Source organism: Acartia tonsa, chromosome 12, assembly GCF_053477335.1.
Source record: "Acartia tonsa isolate MP-2025a chromosome 12, ASM5347733v1, whole genome shotgun sequence".
Taxonomy (NCBI): Eukaryota; Metazoa; Arthropoda; class Copepoda; order Calanoida; family Acartiidae; genus Acartia; species Acartia tonsa.
In genome coordinates, this window is record NC_137271.1 from 9862868 (window position 1) to 9883990 (window position 21123).

Here is a 21123-nt window from a genome sequence, read left to right on the forward strand (position 1 = left end):
CCGGTTAAGCGGTTAGACACCCTGTTACTTTTATTAATGAATGAATTTGTAATCTACAAAGTTTTATTCTGTTATTCTAAACATTTTAAAAATGTATTTGAATATATTATTTATTTCATATTGAAAATTTATCCCCACCGAAGATTTATTTTTGTTTTATTCATTGCAATGTAATAGTACGTGGCATCTATTGTATGCTTATAAATAAATTTTATGCTTTATTTTCTACTTGGTGCTACGTCCTAGCTTTCATATTGTTAGAGGTAGGGTTGAACTTACCAATGTCAAATAACAACAAAAATTGCTTTCATTAGTATGTAGCAGTTCGATTCAATGATCTTAGGTAAAAAAAGATCCACCTTTTTTTAAAATGAAAATTTTAGCATGAAATTAAGGGACATTGGACTGTAGATTAATTGGTACCCAAAGTTTTATTATTATACTCACTCAATCTCTCAAAACCTTGTGTGGTTCAAACTAACAATGTCAAATCTTTTAAACTAATTAGACTCTAGGGATTATTTTGTTGATCGTCATGGGGAATATCAGTTTATCATCCATTGTTTTAGCCCCTAAAATTTCCTGTATATCAGTAACATAGTTAAGTTCGAAAAAAATACCAAGTTGTGTTTTTTCGGGAGGATTCTAATTAATTATAATCAGGTTTTTTTAATCTAAGCCCTTTATTCATTTAAGAATTAATTTAACAAACAAAAAGATGGTTTCAAAGATCTCAATCAACAGAAATACAGTCATAGATAGACCCTATATTCGATACAAAACGAATCAAACAAAATTTTAAAAATTAAGCATGCCTTTCCTTTGAATACATTCTGTCTTGTTTACAAAAATGTGTTCTATGTATTAATATGCATTTATAAAGAATTATAAAAATACAATCTTTCTTTTAAACCTTTGTATAACAAACAGAGGTGAATTTTTTTTTAAATAACCTCACTAAAATCAGTTTGCCTCCCAAAAATTTTAATGAGGCAAAATTGTCCCCTCTAAATTTTCAGTGAGCCTCACTGATTTTCAGTGAGGCAATATTTTTAAAGAATTCACCTCAGGTTTTTAACTTTTGCTCCGTTATTTTATAAACATAAAACTGTAGTCGTAATTCCAGTAAAAAATAACTTTATATCGATAATATGACAGTTAAGATTCGACAGTGGCATAACATGTAGGGTTGGGCCGGATATCCGGCCATTTTCAATATCCGGCCGGATACCGGATATTGAAACTATCCGGCCGGATATCCGGCTATATATTTTCTTATACTTTACACCAAAAATCTCTGCTTTTTAAAATTTTTAATGGCCATAACTTTCTTATTATTGAAGCTAGAAGAACATTTTTTATCTTTATGTAAATTTATTTAAGATTTCTGAAGAAATTTTTTTTGCTACTTTAATATATGGTAATTTGGCTGGTTATCCGGCCGGATATCCGGTAATTTGGCCGGATAACCGGATATTTACCGGATATCCGGCGTTAACCGGATATCCGGCCGGATACCGGATATTTGGCATTTGAAATCAGCTGGATATCCGGTATCCGGCCAAAAAAGTATCCGGCCCAACCCTAATAACATGTAGCTCATCCTTTCGATGTCGGGTAGGTAATGGGTTCCTACTAATTCCTAATTCCTACTACTGGTATGTCAGATGCGAGACATGAAGAGTTAGAATATTGGAATAAATGAATCGGTCCAAAAAAGCGCAACTCAATTTTATGCACTGCACAGTTAGGACTTAAATAGCATATTGTCGCCTTTCATTATGTTATTATGTGTAATATCAGCATATTGATAATATGTCAGCCATTTAGTTAATATGCTTAAAAATTATTATTTTTCAGCGGATTTTGCTGGATAACCGAGAATATTTGGCCCTGAATGTTTATGTGGCTTTGTGCTATTATAAGCTTGACTACTATGATGTTTCTCAGGTAATATGTCTATCTATATATCTATCTGTCTATATATATGTCTATCTATTTATCAATCCTATCGTGAATGTTTATAAGCTTGACTACTATGATGTTTCTCAGGTAATACATCTATCTTTCTATCTATTTATCTGTCTATTTTTCTATCTATCTATCTGTCTATCTATCTGTCTATCTATCTGTCTATCTACCTGTCTATCTATCTGTCTATCTATCTGTCTATCTATCTGTCTATCTATATGTCTATCTATCTGTCTATCTATCTGTCTATCTATCTGTCTATCTATCTGTCTATATATCTGTCTATCTATCTGTGTATCTATCTATCTATCTGTCTGTCTATCTATCTATTTTTCTATATATCTAACCATATGTCTATCTATCTATCTGTCTGTCTATCTATCTATCTGTCTGTCTATCTATCTATCTGTCTGTTTATCTACCCGTCCTGTACGTTTATGTGGCTTTGTATTATGTCTTTCTGTTTATCTATCTGTCTGTCTATCTATTTATATTTTCATTTGTCTAATTATCTATTTATCATGTCCTAATTTTCTATCTTGACTACTATCATGTTTCTCAGATATTATATCTATCTGCTGATCTATCCATCTATATGTCTGTCTATCTGTCCGTTTATCTATCTTTATATCTATCTATCTATTTATATATCCCGTTCTGAATATCTACAGGTATTATGTCTTTCTGTTTATCTATCTATTTATTTGTCTATCTATCAATCTGTTTATATATCTCATACTGTAGAATAAATTTATTTGTGGAAAAAGTTATACTATCCAATTAAGCTTTAAACCAACGAATGAGAGAAATATCTATTTATCCATCTATTCATATAGGAAGTGTTAGCTGTGTATTTACAACATTTTCCAGATTCTGCAATTGCTATAAATCTCAAGGCGTGTAATCATTTCAGGTAAGCAAGGATAGGGTTCTGAAATTCAATAGTTATTTATTGCATTGTATTATAGACAGCTTTTCGCGAATATTAAAATGAAAATTATAAGATAAAACCAATTTGACCCGAACCAGTATTTGAATTTGTTTAGCATATGACTAGCATCCACTAGAGAATGAGATATAAATTTGACCACTCAGCCGATGTCATGGTCCATCTAGGAGTTCACAGAGTGACTTCCAAGCGATCATCGATATATTGATGGAGTCAACCATCAACGCCTTCTCACGCTCAAGACATGACGTTCAACTCATCATCATAGCTTAACTATTTTAAAGTTTCGAAAAGAAATAAAGGATGTATCCTACAGAAATGATTCTGTGAAGTATAATCTTACCGTGTACTGACCTTTTTCGGAGATATGTTTAAAAGACTATAGATAGGTTGCTGACCAGCTGTAGACCTCCACACACAGCTTGATTCAGTTGCTGTGTCGCTTAGAAATGCTATCTTTATACTTTTTATATACCTGGTGACACACTTTGTTGATGTAACCTCCGGTTGGAGGTCTTCTATGAAAAAAAATGAGACACCTAGTGGCTAAATTATCAACTACATAACACACGTGTTTGTAGAGAAATTCTGCAACTGCTCCTTGGCAGGTTATGTGTAAGTAATTAAACAAAGAATAACTTTTTTGAATATTTCTAATTAGGAAGGTTGACTTCCCATTACTTCATAGGGCGAAGCCTCTAGAGGCTAGGGGCGAAGCCGCCATTTTTCTACAAAGTGTAGATAAGCGCTTGTAAAGCTACCAGGAGAAGCCGAAGGCCCTGGCTAACAAAACTGGTATTGATTTTATGATTTTTATGTTGATATTCGTGGGAAATTGTCTGTTATACGATGCTGTACAGTAAGAACATCTTAGAGCCGGTTCTAATTCTGTACACTTAACTTATTGAACCAACCAATCAAAATCCAATTAAGTCCCTAAGGTTGTAAATCCAACGAATAATGATACAAATGACTTTAGGTTGTATAATGGTAAAGCTGCTGAACAAGAATTAAAAGCACTCCAGGTAAAAGTGGAAAAGTTGAGGGTTAGTTGTAACAAATTTCTGACAAATATAGAATGATGTCCTTATTCACTTTAGGTTCTTTTCTTGAAACATAAATGTATAAGTTTGTATGTATAACCAGACAACTAACTTTGTTGTTTTAATATTTCCGACGCTATTAGCAGATACTCAAAAAAAAACAATTGAAAGTCGTCATAGGGTCCCCAATCCATGAACATACCGTTATTTAACCCTAGCCTCTCTATTGTTTTACTCTAATCCTAAACCATTGCCTGTTTGGTTTTATGTTTCTAAAGTGTAGCTTTTCTACAGTGTGTTTTTTATGAGAACTTTTTTGAAAGCAATTTTACCCCACTTATATTTATCAGAATTTAATGATTAATCACTTATTTTCTTCGTTTTTTAATGCAAAAAATAGAACAACAAAAAAATATTTCAGTTTTTATTTAAAAAGTACAGTAAAATCTAAAATTCAAAACTTGGTGTAAACATCTAGAAAAGGTTTTAGCGCATTTTTCTTATGCTCAAATATTCAACCTTTTGCAAGAATGGCTGCTAAACACTTCAAAGTTGAGATATAGAGCTAAAAATGTATACAGATACTATTAGGGACATGTACTAGAACAGTTTGAAGGTCATATCTCAACCAGGGAGGGAGTACTGGCCCCTTAAAGTCGACTACAGATAAATCCATTTTTTTTCTTGCAAAGGGTAGATGATTTAGGTATAACAAAAATGCGCTAAAACCATTATTAGATGTTGACACCTTAGTTTTGAATTTTAGATTTTACTGTACTTTTTAGATAAAAACTGAAATATTTTTTTGTTGTTCTATCAATTGCATTAAAAAACGAAGAAAATAAGCCATTAATAATTAAATTCTGATAACTATAGGTGGGGTAAAATCGCTTTCAAAAAAATTCCCATAAAAAAAACACACTGTACTTTACTACTAGTCGCTGAATTTAATATTATCTAATCGTCATATTATTACTTGGATGATTTTCATGCATTCTGATAAAGTGATACTCACAACTGGCTAAAATAAAGATACCCCACGTCAACCCTCTTCACCCTATCCCCTCCCCTTCTACTGAATAAACGAACTGACCGATAAATGGGGTCCATATTAGCAATCTAAATACAGAAATATACTTTCAGGATCAAACAACCTCTTCATTCACCTTTGGACAAGATCTTCTTAAACACAACCTTGTGGTCTTCAGAGGTGGTGAAGGCGCATTACAGGTAGTTTGTTATTTAAAATATTAGAAACAGCGGAATAAATACATCAATAATTCATCTTGATTTTAACCTTAATTTTAACTTTAATTGATAAACTGATAATTGGATTGAGAAAGATTTCTAACTGAATATTTTAATAATAATGAACAAAATTTCTAAGCATTATAGAGTCTATCTCCAAGATTTCAATTATTTGAGAAGGTTTAAATTGTGACTGATTGTTTTTTATACATTCTTTATATAGTAGACATTTATTATTACTACAAGAACATAAGTGAATCACAAAATCAGATTATGCTTAAATTTGTAATATCATTTAATAGGGGATATCTTTGAACTTATCTTTCTATCTATTTAATTTAGATCCTACCCCCCTTGGTGGATGTGATACCAGAGGCTAGACTCAATCTGGTGATATATTATCTTAAACAGGATGATGTCAACGAAGCTTTTCAGTTGATCAAGGTATACTTTAAACATTATTTCATAATAGCAGCTACGCCCCCTATAATGCCTCTAGGAGCACTTGAGGGGGGGGGGGGGGTTAAATCCAACTGCCAAATTTTCTATTATAGATTTAAGAAGAAAAGTAAAAACAAATTAGGGGGGTAAGTTTTTTTTAAAGGATGACTCTTCATGGGTTGGCGGTAATACTCTTCCCAAAATAGTTATAAACTTTTCCAGGACCTATGAGAAGCTATACTGTAAAAGTTAACCATATGGGTTCAACTGTTAGCGAGATTTTAGGGTACAGACACACATAGACAGACAGAAATAATTGTCCATAAATAAATGTAACTCCAATCACAGAAAATAAAAAATAGCCTTTTTATTTTAAAACATAACAGAATTGTCTATATGTTCTTCTGAACCAAAAAATCAAATGATATCTGCGTAAAGTTCTTTTTCTTCGCCAAAAAGCCCAGTTGGTTCAGTTATTAGAAAAAAATCTTATGTAATTTCTAAATACATACAAACAACTTCTTTATTATAACCAGAAAATTTAGGATCTGGAGCCTACAGTCCCACAAGAATATATTCTGAAAGGGGTAGTCAACGCAGCCGTTGGACAGGTAAAAAAGCAAAAGAAAAGATGGGGCCCTGTGTCGACCTTTAATAGGGTCTTTGAATCAGCCAATAGCGTCGGAAAATCCAAGTCTCTACAAAAGAGTAGAAAGCTTAATTTGCTAGCAGACGAAGAAGGTTCCCTCCACTTGGGCCAGATAGTTGTCTGGGTTATGCATTTATATTTATACATTTATTGGACATGTAAATAAAGGGTCGGGTTGCAAATTTTCTTGCCTTTTAAGCTTAGTTCAATTGCCTCCTATTGCAAAATTAAACTAATGATATTCAATCTTTAAAAACAATTGAGGGAGTGGATATTAGAATTTAAATTACACTGTTACCCAAAGGTTCATAAACACGTTCTCTCATTTCTAGGTTTATTAACTTTGAGTACTTTATAAACATCTTGTTGGTTGGTCCAAACTAGCAATGTTTAAACTTTTCAACCAATAATTTTAATCTACATATTTTGTTTAACATTATTGGGTATGTACATCAATTTATCTCCATTGTCTTATCCCTTAAGATCCCTGATAAAAGCAGTAGCACTTTTTTTCTTGAATTAATTTTCCCTTCCAACTGGAAATAAATAACATTTTAAATTTTTAAATAGCTGAAGAATTTAAGTTCTGAAGTTTAAATTTGATTAAAGTTGATTAGCTAACTTCAAATTTATTGATTTTACATAAAAGTTTTGAAAATACAGTAAGAGTAAATTTAGGTATATAAAGGGAAAAGATAAGACATTGGCCTACAAATTGTTGTATGTACATTCCAAATGATGAAACACAAAACTACTATTCTAAATTACAATTATTGGTTGAAACCTTTCGACACTCGACTTAATGAAACAACCAATAAAAAGCAACTAAAAGTTTACAAAGTTGTTAAGCCAAGTCCCAACGAATAAGAAAACATTATAATAAAACTTTTGAGTATAGTGTAATAAACAAATTATAAGAGTGTATACTCGTATATTTTTTAGGAGAATGGAAGCAGAGAACATTTGAAGATTGCACAACAATACTTTCAGGTTAGTAACGTTTTATACATGTACGTTCGTCTGACAGTATGACATTTAATTTTTGCAACAAATTTATGTTCAATTTTGTTTAGACTTAAAAATTAATGTTCTGCTTATTAAGTTCTGACACTCCTCAAGAGTTTTTGTTCGTTTGCTCTTTCATCTTATTTTAGAGTTTCGCTTTTATGGATGTCGTCATCCTTGATAAACATTGATTTCATTAAATTTTTGTTTGGCAAAAAAACGCCAAAAATATTGTCTATTAACCCAATTTATTGTCCAACAAAATTTTGTTTTGGCAAAAAAATGTTGTCCATTTTTGTAGAACTTTATACCAAATTGGTATCCTAAAAAGTCTACAGTTTAAAACACTTTTAAGTGTATTATATTCGGCTTTCAGTTCTCAGAACAGAAATATATAAAAAAAAATCCAATTAGTTAGTAATAGGAATATTTGAGTGCTAGAAGATATATTTCATAAGGTGAAATAGAAACAATGTAAAAGTAAACAGAGAATAAATTAAATAGAATATTTGACAAATACAATGTACAATATAATTTAGTTAAATTCTTAGAATTTAAAATTTCAACAATTTAGGCATCATTGTAATTGAGTTTTAAGAAATCATTAATGAAAATACTGTCTCCTTGCCAAAGCAGTGTAATCAACCAAAGAGCTGAACAAGTTGAGAGCAGATAAACCTAACCAGAGTCCAAGAGCAGATCCAAGGTCTACTACCAAGCTGAACATATCATAGGCAGACACAACTGTGTAAACATTTACTTCATCATAGAACAACACATCAACATAACCCCTACTTATCTTGTTAAAAACTTTGCGTATTTCAACTAACTTGAACCCTAGTTTTAAACATGGCTGCTTGCACATTGACAGAGATTTAATATTCCATCCATAGACAAATTTTGAAATCTCTTTGTAAAACACATCAGGCATCTTGAGATTCTTGACATTTTCACATGATGTATTAGCTGCATCAGGAACCCAAGGAAGTAAACAGCCTAATTCCATTAACATGTTATTTCTCATTCTATCTTCAATGCATTCTCCATAGCTGGAGCCAATTCTATCATAGTCAATGCAGGAAAGACCATCATTGATTCTCTCATCAAGCAAAGTAAGCTGCACTTCATATTTAAAATCACTGTAAAACCCATTGCCCAAGGGTCCAAAATTCAGTCTGGCACTCTTACTACCAAGCAGGACTAGATCATTTGAGTATGTTGGATCAATTATTAACACACTTGTACTTTCTTTAGATTTCAATGTAACTTCATTTTTTAACAAACTCCATGATAAACAAAAGCCATCAGGAGTAAGAAATTTTAGCTCTGAGTTTACATCACCAATCTTGTCATTCCAATGTCCAAAATGAGCTTCAAATTCTTCATAATTATATTCAAACATTTCAGCCTGTAGATCAGCAAATGATTTATTTTCATTTAATTTTTTCCATGATGTGATGCCATTGTTAGTTGCTTGTAAGCCCAAGGTAAATCTTGTGAATCCAGTGTATCCATGCTGGTTTCCTTTTGTGTAGTTGAATTGACTTGTCTGCAATTATAATATATCAACAATGACTATAAACTACCCTAAGAAAACTGTGAAGAGGCATGAAAAAAAAATCAGAGAAGCCCATATTTTCTGTAAAACTATACATCATATTTACAAAAGGTATTTTTTATTACATTTATAAATGTGGCACAAGGATAAGGGATGGGAAGCATAACAAATATTATTTCAGGCCTATTTCAAGCCTAGGCCTAAAAAAAACAGTTATGGGATGGTGCATTAGTTTGTTATCAACTTTAACGAAATAGCTAAAAAAGCGTTAAGAAGATAAAGTATAGAATGAAATTCTGGTAGCTAGCCTAAAGTAAACATAGAACTTTTTATAAACCAATATATTAATGGCTTTTGTTCAATGTTATAATGTTTTTTTGTCTCCCAAAAATTTTTTATCTCTTACTCTGGTAATTAGAATTTTTCAGATAGCTTTTGTTTGGTTTGCCTTAGACAGATTTTAGGATGTAATGTTTGCATTTTTATTAATGAGTAAAAATTTTATTTAAAAATATTATTTTATCATTGCTTATATCTTGGTACTTTGTTACCTTACCCCAAATGCCCAGGGGACGACATTTGTACTGGATATGTGCTGGATATACATGCGGCATTCTCTTGGAACACTGCGCGTTATAAAGACAAGCGCTCTCTTAGTTTGTTTTGATAGCACGGGAAAGATGTTGTGACAATGAAAAATAATGTTTTGTATGAAAGAATTTTCTACCGTTGCTAAATTTCACATCCATGATCTCCCTGCTTGATGGAAGAATTAACTAGGTAATTTTTCATCTGTGGAAAATTGCGCGAATGAATGATAAAGTGGGTTTATTTCATCAAGCAAAAAATGTATTTTATTTTTCATAATTTTAAAAAGAAAGACCGATTAATTTTGATTAAAACTTGTATACGAATAAAGTAATATGTTTTTATGATAATTTGATATATGAACCATTTATTTTTATTCTGTTTTAATGTGTTTATTTTGAAAAATAAGTTATTTTTCATAAATATAAATCCTTTGTTTAAAACATAAAATGAAATTGTGAAACCTCATATTATGATTTATATAAACAAAAATGTAAAATTAAATGTATTAATTTTAATATTTTGTTTCAGGCCCAACGTTTTCATAGTAGAGTTCAATAAACTTACTATTTGTAAACTGCCTTATTTCTCCATGGGGAGTAGATGTTGTTTTGCTTGAAGCAAAAAGATCTTGGAAACAGTCTGTTATACTGTATTCCTGAACAGCTTAGTAAAATTCAAAAAAAAATTTATTTCTTGAAGCAGACAATTTAAAATTTTCCTTAATGTGCAGATGCTGCAGTTTTTATATCAGCAGCTGCCAATTGCCTATTGATTAATACAAAACAAGCTGTTCCTTATTGGTTTAGAGTGATAGCAAATTGGGAGCGGCCGCCAATGACATCATTTAATTAGGAAATGGTAAAAGTTGCAATATCCCTTTCGAAACTAGGCCGGGACCTAATTCATGGCCAGGTTTCCTAAACCTTATCCATGATGTGGCAGTGTTAGTAAGAAATCTAAGAGGATATTTTTAGTATTTTCGTATTTTAAATGCTTTTTTACTCTGCAGCTGCAAAGTCTTAAATGTGTATAACTACCTGATAAAAGAAATGGGTTCTTTTATTTTTTTGGGTCATCTTTGTTCAATCAATCAATGACAATTAGATAGCAAACGTGTGAATGCCGCAAGTTATATAATACTTGTTTTAAACATTCAATGTGTTAAACGCTTAAAGTAAGAAACAACAACATTCAACAATTTATAAATCAATAATAAAAATAATAAATGATTATTTTAAATGATGTATGAGCCCCTGTATCTTTCTATCTCCCCTTCTGGTAGCTTTGAAATGTGTCTCCCTTCCTTTTGTATTATCATTATTATTAATTCATAAATTATTGAATGTCGTCGTTTCTTGAGTTAAGCGTCAATGCCACAAAATCTTTTTTAATTTTCATAATGATGATTGATTGAACGAAGACGACAAGTCAAAGATTGATTGTACGAAGAAGACCCCAATTTTCCTAAGAACCCACCTCAAACTAAATTGGTATCTTTATTTTGTATTTTCAAAAATAGAAAATGCTATGCAATCAATATATGAATGTCTTAGAAGGGAGCTTAGTTTGCAAACTGTTATGATAAATAGGTTAATTTTCATAATTTATATTAAATTATCATCTTCATATTTGAAATATTATAACCTGGCAAATAAACATCATTGGCTTGTGAATGTCATCAAAGTGAACTGTAGAGGTTTGTTGGACAGTTGGGTTGTCTTCATATTTCCTTAGTGAATTTTGCATTTGAAATACAAATATTCCAAAAGCGAAAATTTCTAACAGTCGTTTTAATAACTGTATTTTATCCATATCTCCTAGGAGCTGAAAGTCAAATGACACGTATTGAATTTAGCCTTTGAAAGTTCTTAGAATTAAGAGTAATTTTTTTTCTCTAAATTATGGATAAAATAAATGTATTTTGTCAGCAATTAAAAATTTCATATTAAAACTATGTAAAAATTTATTTTTTTTGTTTAAATATATTTACCCCTAAGTTTTTAATTTAATAAAATGTCTATTCAATACTTGACAAAGGGCAGCAAACATTGTAATTGTATGTATTCATTAAGGTTTACACCATAATCACAAATACGCCTAAAAAATAAACATTTACAATTAAAACATGAAAAGCAATTTTTACTTACTATAAATGAAAAACCTAAGTGAAAAGCATTTTATCATCAATGATCTGTTTTTCACCTATTTTTTAAAGGTATCTCACTTGTAGAATCATACTGCAGAGCTAGAAATGAGAATAATACCCCAAATCGATTTTTATTAGGATTTTTGTTTTAATTAATTATATTCATTAAGCAAATTTTGCTACATATTGAATGTGTTTTTTCGTTTTTTCTATTTACTTATCTGCTTGTCCAGTTGAACTGCCTGTTAACATTTTGTTAATATGATATAAAACTCGGTCCCTTCTGAATAGACATTTTTAATTCTAATTGTTCTTTTTTTAATTATTTAGGATAAATAATGTTACTGAGAAAAACTGTGTCTTTAATTTTTTTATTTGCTCCTAAAAATCAGTTTGTTGTTAATTTATTTAGTTTTTTAGAATAATCATAATTTCTTATTTTTATTAATTTATTTGTTTCAGAACCACATGATAAGTAAGATTTTATTTTTAGTTGGTTGGTGGCAGTGCTTCTGAATGTGACACAATACCTGGAAGGTAATATTAGTTATTCATATGATGAAAAATCATGTATCGTATTGTATTAGAGACAGGTTTCCGAGGTTTGTAAAATGAAAAATATAAGCTTAATTCAAGATTGTTGGCCTAGATGGACCGAAGGCCAGTACAAACAAAACTGGTATATTGAAAATTCGGGTGGCTCATTTTTTCCTTTTTTTTGTGGGGATTGGGTTGTCTCGCCCCTTCAAGAAACAGCTTTAAAAATAGTATAAAATCACCAAACTTATAGTATTTTTATGTTTTGAGAAACATAACTTTTTATGTCCAGCTGTTACCGAGCTTTAAATCATCAGACGGACAGACAGACATAGTACTATTTTGTTTAATAGTAACCACTTATTTTGATATCTTTTTCAGACAATGTATGGCAGCCTGTTTTTTCCTACTGAAACAATTTGATGACGTCCTGTTGTATCTGAACAGTATCAAGTCTTATTTCTACAATGATGATACTTTCAATTTTAATTATGCACAGGTATGTTCCTATTTTCAGGTTATTCCCTTAAAGGGACTGTTAAGTACATTCCCCCCCCCCCCCTCCCCTCTATTGATGACGTGTTGCTGTATCTGAACAGTATCAAGTCTTATTTCTACAATGATGATACTTTTAATTTTAATTATGCACAGGTATGTGGCTATTTTCTGGATGTTCCCTTAAAGTGTCTGTTGACCACTGACCCCCCCCCCCTCCTACCTATTTTGGAAATAGTTTGAAGTATACTTAACCCCTGCGGGGAGCATCAACCCTGTGCGGGTAGCCAGTACCCAAATAACCTAACTTTACCTTACCTATATAGTAATATACAAACAAAAGAAAAACTAACCATCATTTTCTCTTTCTTTTGTAAGATCCAAGTAATAATAAATCCATTTGTTTAATTTATATTTAAAAGCATATATTTGTAATTTCTTTCTTCATTGTAAAAGCATTGAAATAGATTCTGCAAACAATTTAACCATAGACTATAAGTAATATACTCAAAAGAAATTCTGTGAAAAAAGCTAATTAGACTTTTCTCAGAAAAAAAATAGAAAATTTTGGTTGAAAAAGAAACAATTTAAACAAATGTCCAAGTTTAGTTAAGCTATTCTATGATTAGCTTGGCCATTGTCTTATCACTGTAGATCCATGATTAAAAGTGAGAAATGTGGAAGGGTGATCATCTTGCTCAACTTTCAAAATAAGGGAATTTGTTCTGTTTGCTCATTAGAGTATAAAGTATAATACCCCAAGATAAATGTTGTTAAAAAGTGTAATTCAGCTAATCCAAAACAAAGACAGGAATATGTATTCTGGAAAATAATCAGGGCATAACAGCCACTTGTCAGCATCAAAGAAATCCACCGTATACTTAGAAATCAGCAAAACCTGACCCAAATACTGTGGAGATAAGATAAATTATAATGTCTTTTGTTGTGACACAGTTATAATAAAGTAAATAAGATAGTAATAAAAAACAATCTTTCGCTTACTTATTTATAGTCAAATTTATAGCAATAACAATGTATGACCAGTTCAAATATTATTGATTTAGTAATTATAACCATGTCTGCAAAAGATCGGAAAGAAACTTTGTACTGTTTTATAGATTACTATTGTTTTATTAAAATGTTATTTTATGCTGTGCTACTTTGTACTTGTTGTGTATTTATAATCAATTTAAAGAATAGTTATATATCGCATCGTAATATAGACAGCGCTTCTGGGATATTAAAATATAAAAAAAATATGAACAAAACCAGTTTTTATAACCCCGAAGGGCCGAAGGCAAGGTCGTACAAAACTGGTATTTATTTCAAGATTTTTATTTTAATATTCGTGGAAAATGTCTGTAATTCGAAGCTTTAAATTATTTTTCAGTATGGTTGAAAACCTGTTAGTAACCAGCGGATATTAGTTTTGAATCCATACTGGAAACCTTGTTCCTGTTTCTGATCCCCGCAAAGAAAAAGTAGTAAAAGTTTTTTCATAAGCACTAAAAAAGTTTTGGTCTGGGGTGAATCTATTAACACTTAGGATCTGACCAGGGATAGCAGGGATATATCTTTTTATAAAATATAATATAGATATATGTATAATCCAGATAACTATTTGGATTTAGTGTTGGAGACCTATTTCGTCTGCAAGGAAATTGCGTTCTACCCTTTTGTAGCGACTTAGCTGTGTTAATATTACCGATGCTATTGGCTGATTAAAGACCCAATTGAAAGTTGACATTCGATTTTTTTCTAATATAGGAACTCTATATTTTCATGAAGTCATTGCCTCTATTTTAAACAATAGCGGGTTCGCCCCTAGCCTCTAGGGGCTTTGCCCCAAGATGTATAATTACATCTTCCATTACCTACCCAGCTGAAAATGCGAATTGATCGCAAATTTTCGTAAATAACTGGCGAATTCGCACAATTCGTAAAATTCATAAAAAATCGTAAATACCCTGAAGATAGGTTCAGTGGTTACCGAGATATTAAGGGACAGACGGACAGACAGACGGACGGACGGACGGACGGACGGACAGACATCAAGGGTATAGTCCTTTCCATGACATCGCTCCATATGGGGCGATGATTTTCTATAGCTCCTTCAAGGAGCTATAGCATAGCCTCTTATCATATGGAGCGATGTGATAGCCCCTTTTAAGGAGCGTTCATATCGCCTCTTATGATAAGAGGCTATGCTATAGCTCCTTCATGGCCTCTTAATAGCTCCTTTGAAGGGGCGTTAATATCGCCTCTTATGATAAGAGGCTATACTATAGCCCCATGATGGCTCCTTCATAGCCTCTCCATCGCCCCTCCATAGTCCTTTACCTCCAGTGCCCCTTCATCGCTCCTTCATCGCCCCTACATCGCTCCTTCATCTCTCCTTCTTGAAATTTATATTAAATTGTACTTTGATGGCCCCTACATCGCCCCTACATCGCCCCTACATCGCTCCTTCATCTCTAATTCTTGAATTTTATATTACATTGTACTTTGATGGCCCCTACATCGCTCCTCCATCGCCCCTACATCGCTCATACATCGCCCCTACATCGCTCCTTCATCTCTCCTTCTTGAAATTTATATTACATTGTACTTTGATGGCCCCTACATCGCTCCTCCATCGCCCCTTCATCGCTCCTCCATCGCCCCTACATCGCTCCTTCATCTCTCCTTCTTGAAATTTATATTACATTGTACTTTGATGGCCCCTACATCGCTCCTCCATGGCCCCTTCATCGCTCCTACATCGCCCCTACATCGCTCCTTCATCTCTCCTTCTTGAAATTTATATTACATTGTACTTTGATGGCCCCTACATCGCTCCTCCATCGCCCCTTCATCGCTCCTACATCGCCCCTACATCGCTCCTTCATCTCTCCTTCTTGATATTTATATTACATTGTACTTTGATGGCCCCTACATCGCTCCTCCATCGCCCCTACATCGCTCCTCCATGGCCCCTACATCGCTCCTTCATCTCTCCTTCTTGAAATTTATATTACATTGTACTTACTTTGATGGCCCTTACATCGCTCCTCCATCGCCCCTGCATCGCTCCTCCATCGCCCCTACATCGCTCCTCCATCGCCCCTACATCGCTCCTCCATGGCCCCTACATCGCTCCTCCATCCCCTTACATCGCTCCTTCATCTCTCCTTCTTGATATTTATATTACATTGTACTTTGATGGCCCCTACATCGCTCCTCCATCGCCCCTACATCGCTCCTTCATGGCCCCTACATCGCTCCTTCATCTCTCCTTCTTGAAATTTATATTACATTGTACTTACTTTGATGGCCCTTACATCGCTCCTCCATCGCCCCTTCATCGCTCCTCCATCGCCCCTACATCGCTCCTCCATCGCCCCTACATCGCTCCTCCATGGCCCCTACATCGCTCCTCCATCCCCTTACATCGCTCCTCCATCGCCCCTACATCGCTCCTATATCGCTCCTACATCGCCCCTACATCGCTCCTTCATCTCTCCTTCTTGAAATTTATATTACATTGTACTTACTTTGATGGCCCCTACATCGCTCCTCCATTGCCCCTACATCGCCCCTACATCGCTCCTTCATCTCTAATTCTTGAATTTTATATTACATTGTACTTTGATGGCCCCTACATCGCTCCTCCATCGCCCCTACATCGCTCATACATCGCCCCTACATCGCTCCTTCATCTCTCCTTCTTGAAATTTATATTACATTGTACTGTGATGGCCCCTACATCGCTCCTACATCGCTCCTACATCGCTCCTTCATCGCTCCTACATCGCCCCTTCATTGCTCCTTCTCCAAATTTATATTACATTGTACTTTGATGGCCCCTACATCGCCCCTCCATCGCTCCTACATCGCCCCTCCATCGCTCCTACAACGCTCCTTCATCGCTCCTTCTCCAAATTTATATTAAATTGTACTGTGATGGCCCCTACATTGCTCCTACATTGCTCCTTCATCGCTCCTACATCGCCCCTTCATCGCTCCTTCTCCAAATTTATATTACATTGCAACTTGATGGCCCCTACATCGCTCCTACATCGCTCCTCCATCGCTCCTTCATCGCTCCTATATCGCCCCTTCATTGCTCCTTCTCCAAATTTATATTACATTGCAACTTGATGGCCCCTACATCGCCCCTTAATAGCCCCTTACCTTAATTTATATAACAAAGCTCCTATATGGCCTCTCTATCGCCCCTTAATAGCCACTTAATTTAATTATATAACATTGCCCCTACATAGCCTCTCCATCGCCCCTTAATAGCCCCTTACCTAAATTTATATAACAAAGCTCCTATATAGCCTCTCCATCGCCCCTTAATAGCCCCTTACCTTAATTATGTAACATAGCCCCTACATAGCCTCTCAATCGCCCCTTAATAGCCTCTTACCTTAATTTATATAACATAGCCCCTATATAGCCTCTCCATCGCCCCTTAATAGCCCCTTACCCTAATCTATATAACATAGCCCCTACAAAGCCTCTCCATCGCCCCTTAATAGCCCCTTACCTTAATCTATATAACAAAGCTCCTACATAGCCTCTCCATCGCCCCATAATAGCCTCTTACCTTAATTATGTAACATAGCCTCTACATAGCCTCTCCATCGCCCCTTAATATCCCCTTACCTTAATTATATAACATAGCTCCTACATAGCCTCCCCATCGCCCCTTAATAGCCCCTTACCCGAATTTATATAACATAGCCCCTAAATAGCCTCTCCATCGCCCCTTAATAGCCCCTTACCTTAATTTATATAACATAGCCCCTACATAGCCTCTCCATCGCCCCTTAATAGTCCTTTACCTTAATTTATATAAAATAGCCCCTATATAGCCTCTCCATCGCCCCTTAATAGCAAATTTATATAACATAGCCGCTACATAGCCTCTCCATCGCCCCTTAATAGCTCCTTACCTTTATTTATATAACATAGCCTCTCCATCGCCCCTTAATAGCCCTCCATCGCCACTTAAAAGCCCCTTACCTTAATTTATATAACATAGCCTCTACATACATACAGACAAAGATCCTGTTACTTTATTATAAGGATTAAAATAAAATAGTTATTAACCTCCCCAGGACCTATGAGAAGCTACCCTATTAAAGAGAACGATCTCAGGACCTATAGGAATCTTCACTGTAAAGGAGAACCATATTGGTTCAGCGGTTAGCAAGATCCTTCGGTACAGACAGACATTCATACATACAGACAAAGATTCTGTTAATTTATTTTAAGAAATACAGATAAAATTGTTATAAACCTTTCCAGGCCTAAAACCATCTCAGGACCTAATTTCTGCCGTTGACAACTCGAGTTAAGTTACTATATTATTTTTACAATGTTTAACTTATCTGTTATTATTGGCTGACGAAAAGTTTGGGCAAAAAAAAAGATTTATCCTTCAATGAAATATCTCTCCAGTATAATTTTGGCAAGTGCTAATTTATTAAGAATAAAGTTTGCCACAAATTTACCAAAAAATCTCATTGTCATTTCGCCAGGGAGGATTAGGATAGTTCCCAAAGTGTTATAAGTTGGCTTATCCAAGAGTGCTGTCTAGTCTCCAAAGTTTTATAATACCGTTTTCTTATTCGTTAGATTAACAACCTTGGGGACTTTTTATTGTTTTGTGATTGTTTAGTTCATTAAGTTGAGTGTCTAAATGTTTTAACCACTAATTCTAAACTAAAGAAGGGGTAATTTTGTGAATCATCAATGGGAATAATTAATATATAAACATACATATATATACAGTGTTTTTTTTATGAGAGCATTTTTGAAAGCAATTTTACCCTACTTATAGTTATCAGAATTTAATGAGTAATGGCTTATTCTCTTCGTTTTTTATAACCATTAACAGAAAAGCAAAAAAATATTTCAGTTTTTATTTAAAAAGTACAGTAAATTCAAAATTTCAAAACATGGGTGTCAACATCTAAAATAGTTATTTCTCGCATAGTATTATAAACGGCTTTCCGCGGATATAAAAAGTACAATTATGAGATTAAAACTAGTTTTTTTAGGCCCGAGAAGCCGAAGGCACTGGCTAAAAAAACTGGGTTTAATCTTATGATTGTACATATCTATATTCGTAGAAAGCTGGATATAATACGATGCTAGACATAGTTTTTTCGTATGGATGAGAACCAGTTCCTATTCACCGGATTCAAATGAATACGAGAAATGGTTTTAGCGCATTTTTCTTATGCTCAAATCTTCTACCCTTTCCAAGAATGGAGGGAGTACATTGGGGGGCCAGTATTCCCTCCCTGGTTGAGATATGGCCTTCAAATTTCAAAATGTTCTAGTACATGTCACAAATAGTATCTATATAAATTTTTAGCTCTATATCTCAACTTTGAAGCGTTTTGCAGCCATTCTTGCAAAGGTAGATTATAAGAAAAATGCACTAAAACCATTTTTAGATGTTGACACCTAAGTTTTAAATTTTTTAATTTACTGTACTTTTTGAATAAAAACTGAAATATTTTTTGCTTTTCTATTAAAGGTTATAAAAAAGAAGAGAATAAGCCATTAATCATTAAATTCTGATAACTATAAGTAAGGTAAAATTGCTTTCAAAAAAGTTCTCATAAAAAACACACTGTATATATGTATATATATCATTTTATCGACAATCGTCTTATCCCTGTAGATCTCTGATTATCAGAGCATTTTTGAAATATTTGCTGCTTATTTTTTGGCTGCCTTTGGCAAAATAATTTTTTTTCATAAAAAATGTATACAAAATTATCGTATTAATTTGGTAAATATATCATTGCACTTGAATTATTTTTAAGTCACTAACGGCTAATCCCATAGATGACCCTAGGAGTACTTTAATGAATAGATGTGGTGGAGAGGGGGGGGGAGGGGGAAGGTTAAGAATTTAAGGGAAGTGATACCTTCCGGGGGCTGAAAGTGTTGGTCCCCTCCCCAAAATGAAAACTTTTCCTGCGAGTAAAATAAGCTTCAATGTAAAGGAGAAGCATATCGGTTCAGTTGATACTGATAAACATCCTGTTACGTTAATGTAAATATTAGTTTAAGGATAGTCTGTATAATCTCAGGGAGAAAGGAAACATTAGGCAATTTTTACAATAGTCTCCAAAGTTTTATAATGAAGTTTTCTTATTCGTTGGCTCAAAACTTTGGGGACTTTTGTCATATTTTGGTTGTAGTGTTGCAATTTTGTGTATCGTTATTAGGGATGGATAAAAATTTATCGGCCATTGTCTTATTCCTTTAGATCCTTGGTATAATCAACTGAATAACAGTTCCAACAACAAAAATTAAGATATTGCTTCGCTTTTTATGGACAAATATCCTGTTATTTTATTATAAGGAAAAAAAATAAACTATCTTAAAATCATCTCAGGACTCAGCGGTTAGCAAGATCCTACGGTATAGACAGACAGACATACATCATATCGGTTTAGCAGCAAACGAGATCCTTTGCTACAGACAAAAAAAAACTTTGTATATCGACTAGCGGCTACGCCCCCAGCATCTATTGGCTCTGTATTCAAAGGGGAATGAATTAAAGCCTAAAACCTTCCCAGGACTTAAAATAGAATAGCCTAAAACCATCCCTCGACTTAAAATAAAATAGCCTAAAGCCATTACAAGACAAATATTAAGCTTACCTGAAATAGAAAGCCCAATCTGTTTAGTAGTTATTGAGATCTTAAGTTTCAGAACAGAAAGTCTTATTAACGTGGACAAACGCAGGATGTTTCGGACAAATGTCGGAGTGGACATTATATAAGTAAAACGCAGAAGTGTCTATAATATCTTAAAAATTAGGTTTCAACAACATTTGTTTAGTTATTTCTACACAGGTTAGGTTAGGTTAAGATATAAATATACAAATAAGCCCCCTGCAGGGGTTAGGCATATAAAAAAACATATTTGACAGTTGTAAACAATGTGAGAAAAAAATATGTTTTAGTTTAATGAAATGTTCTATCTGTTTCAAACCTTTGCCTTTCGATAGAACTTACCTACTTTGGAAAACTGTTAGACTGATTTTAAAATTTCAGTCTGTGAGAAAAGATATTCAAGATTTTTTTTTGTTTTGAAAGATTTTTATCTTATAAATAAAATAAAAGACACTCCTGCGTTTTACATAAGCAATGTCCACTCCGACGATTGTCCCATTCCTAGGTTTGTCCACTCCAACGTTTGTTTATGTTTTACTACTTTATATAATAGGATAATATGTATTCTTCTTTTATATTTCTCTTTTCTTATTCACTTGCAGCTGCGCTCTTTTTAATGTAAGGAGGCAGAAAAATAGCCTAAACCAATTAGGGGCTTAAATCTGAAAATGAAAAAGCAAAAAACCATCCCATGACCTATGTGAAGCTTCCCTTAAATGGAGAATTTAGTCAGTTTATGAAATTTTTAAGCTTCAGACCAAAAAAAATACTTTTTTTGTTAAAAGAGAGACTTTTCTACAAT

The 21123-nt window shown here is 33.4% G+C and overlaps 2 protein-coding genes and 1 non-coding gene across 4 annotated transcripts in view; 2 read left to right on the forward strand and 1 right to left on the reverse strand.

Moving 5' to 3' along the window:
- Nucleotides 1-21123, forward strand: part of LOC145334174 (all trans-polyprenyl-diphosphate synthase PDSS1-like) — a 320870-nt gene that overhangs the window by 217067 nt on the left and 82680 nt on the right. The gene's annotated exons all lie outside the window — the stretch shown is intronic.
- The window catches only part of Ttc26 (tetratricopeptide repeat domain 26), a 65562-nt gene that overhangs the window by 19955 nt on the left and 24484 nt on the right, over nucleotides 1-21123 (forward strand). For both annotated transcript variants that reach the window (XM_080179066.1, XM_080179067.1), the window contains 9 exons: nucleotides 1861-1950; nucleotides 2808-2884; nucleotides 3900-3945; nucleotides 5107-5193; nucleotides 5554-5655; nucleotides 6198-6263; nucleotides 7244-7291; nucleotides 12095-12138; nucleotides 12520-12637. In XM_080179066.1, coding sequence (XP_080035192.1) covers nucleotides 1861-1950; nucleotides 2808-2884; nucleotides 3900-3945; nucleotides 5107-5193; nucleotides 5554-5655; nucleotides 6198-6263; nucleotides 7244-7291; nucleotides 12095-12138; nucleotides 12520-12637 — 678 coding nt within the window. The remainder of the gene's footprint in view (nucleotides 1-1860; nucleotides 1951-2807; nucleotides 2885-3899; nucleotides 3946-5106; nucleotides 5194-5553; nucleotides 5656-6197; nucleotides 6264-7243; nucleotides 7292-12094; nucleotides 12139-12519; nucleotides 12638-21123) is intronic.
- On the reverse strand, nucleotides 3058-3261 carry LOC145334836 (small nucleolar RNA U3). Its single transcript, XR_013885033.1, has one exon. It is a non-coding gene; the product is annotated as a small nucleolar RNA U3 (small nucleolar RNA).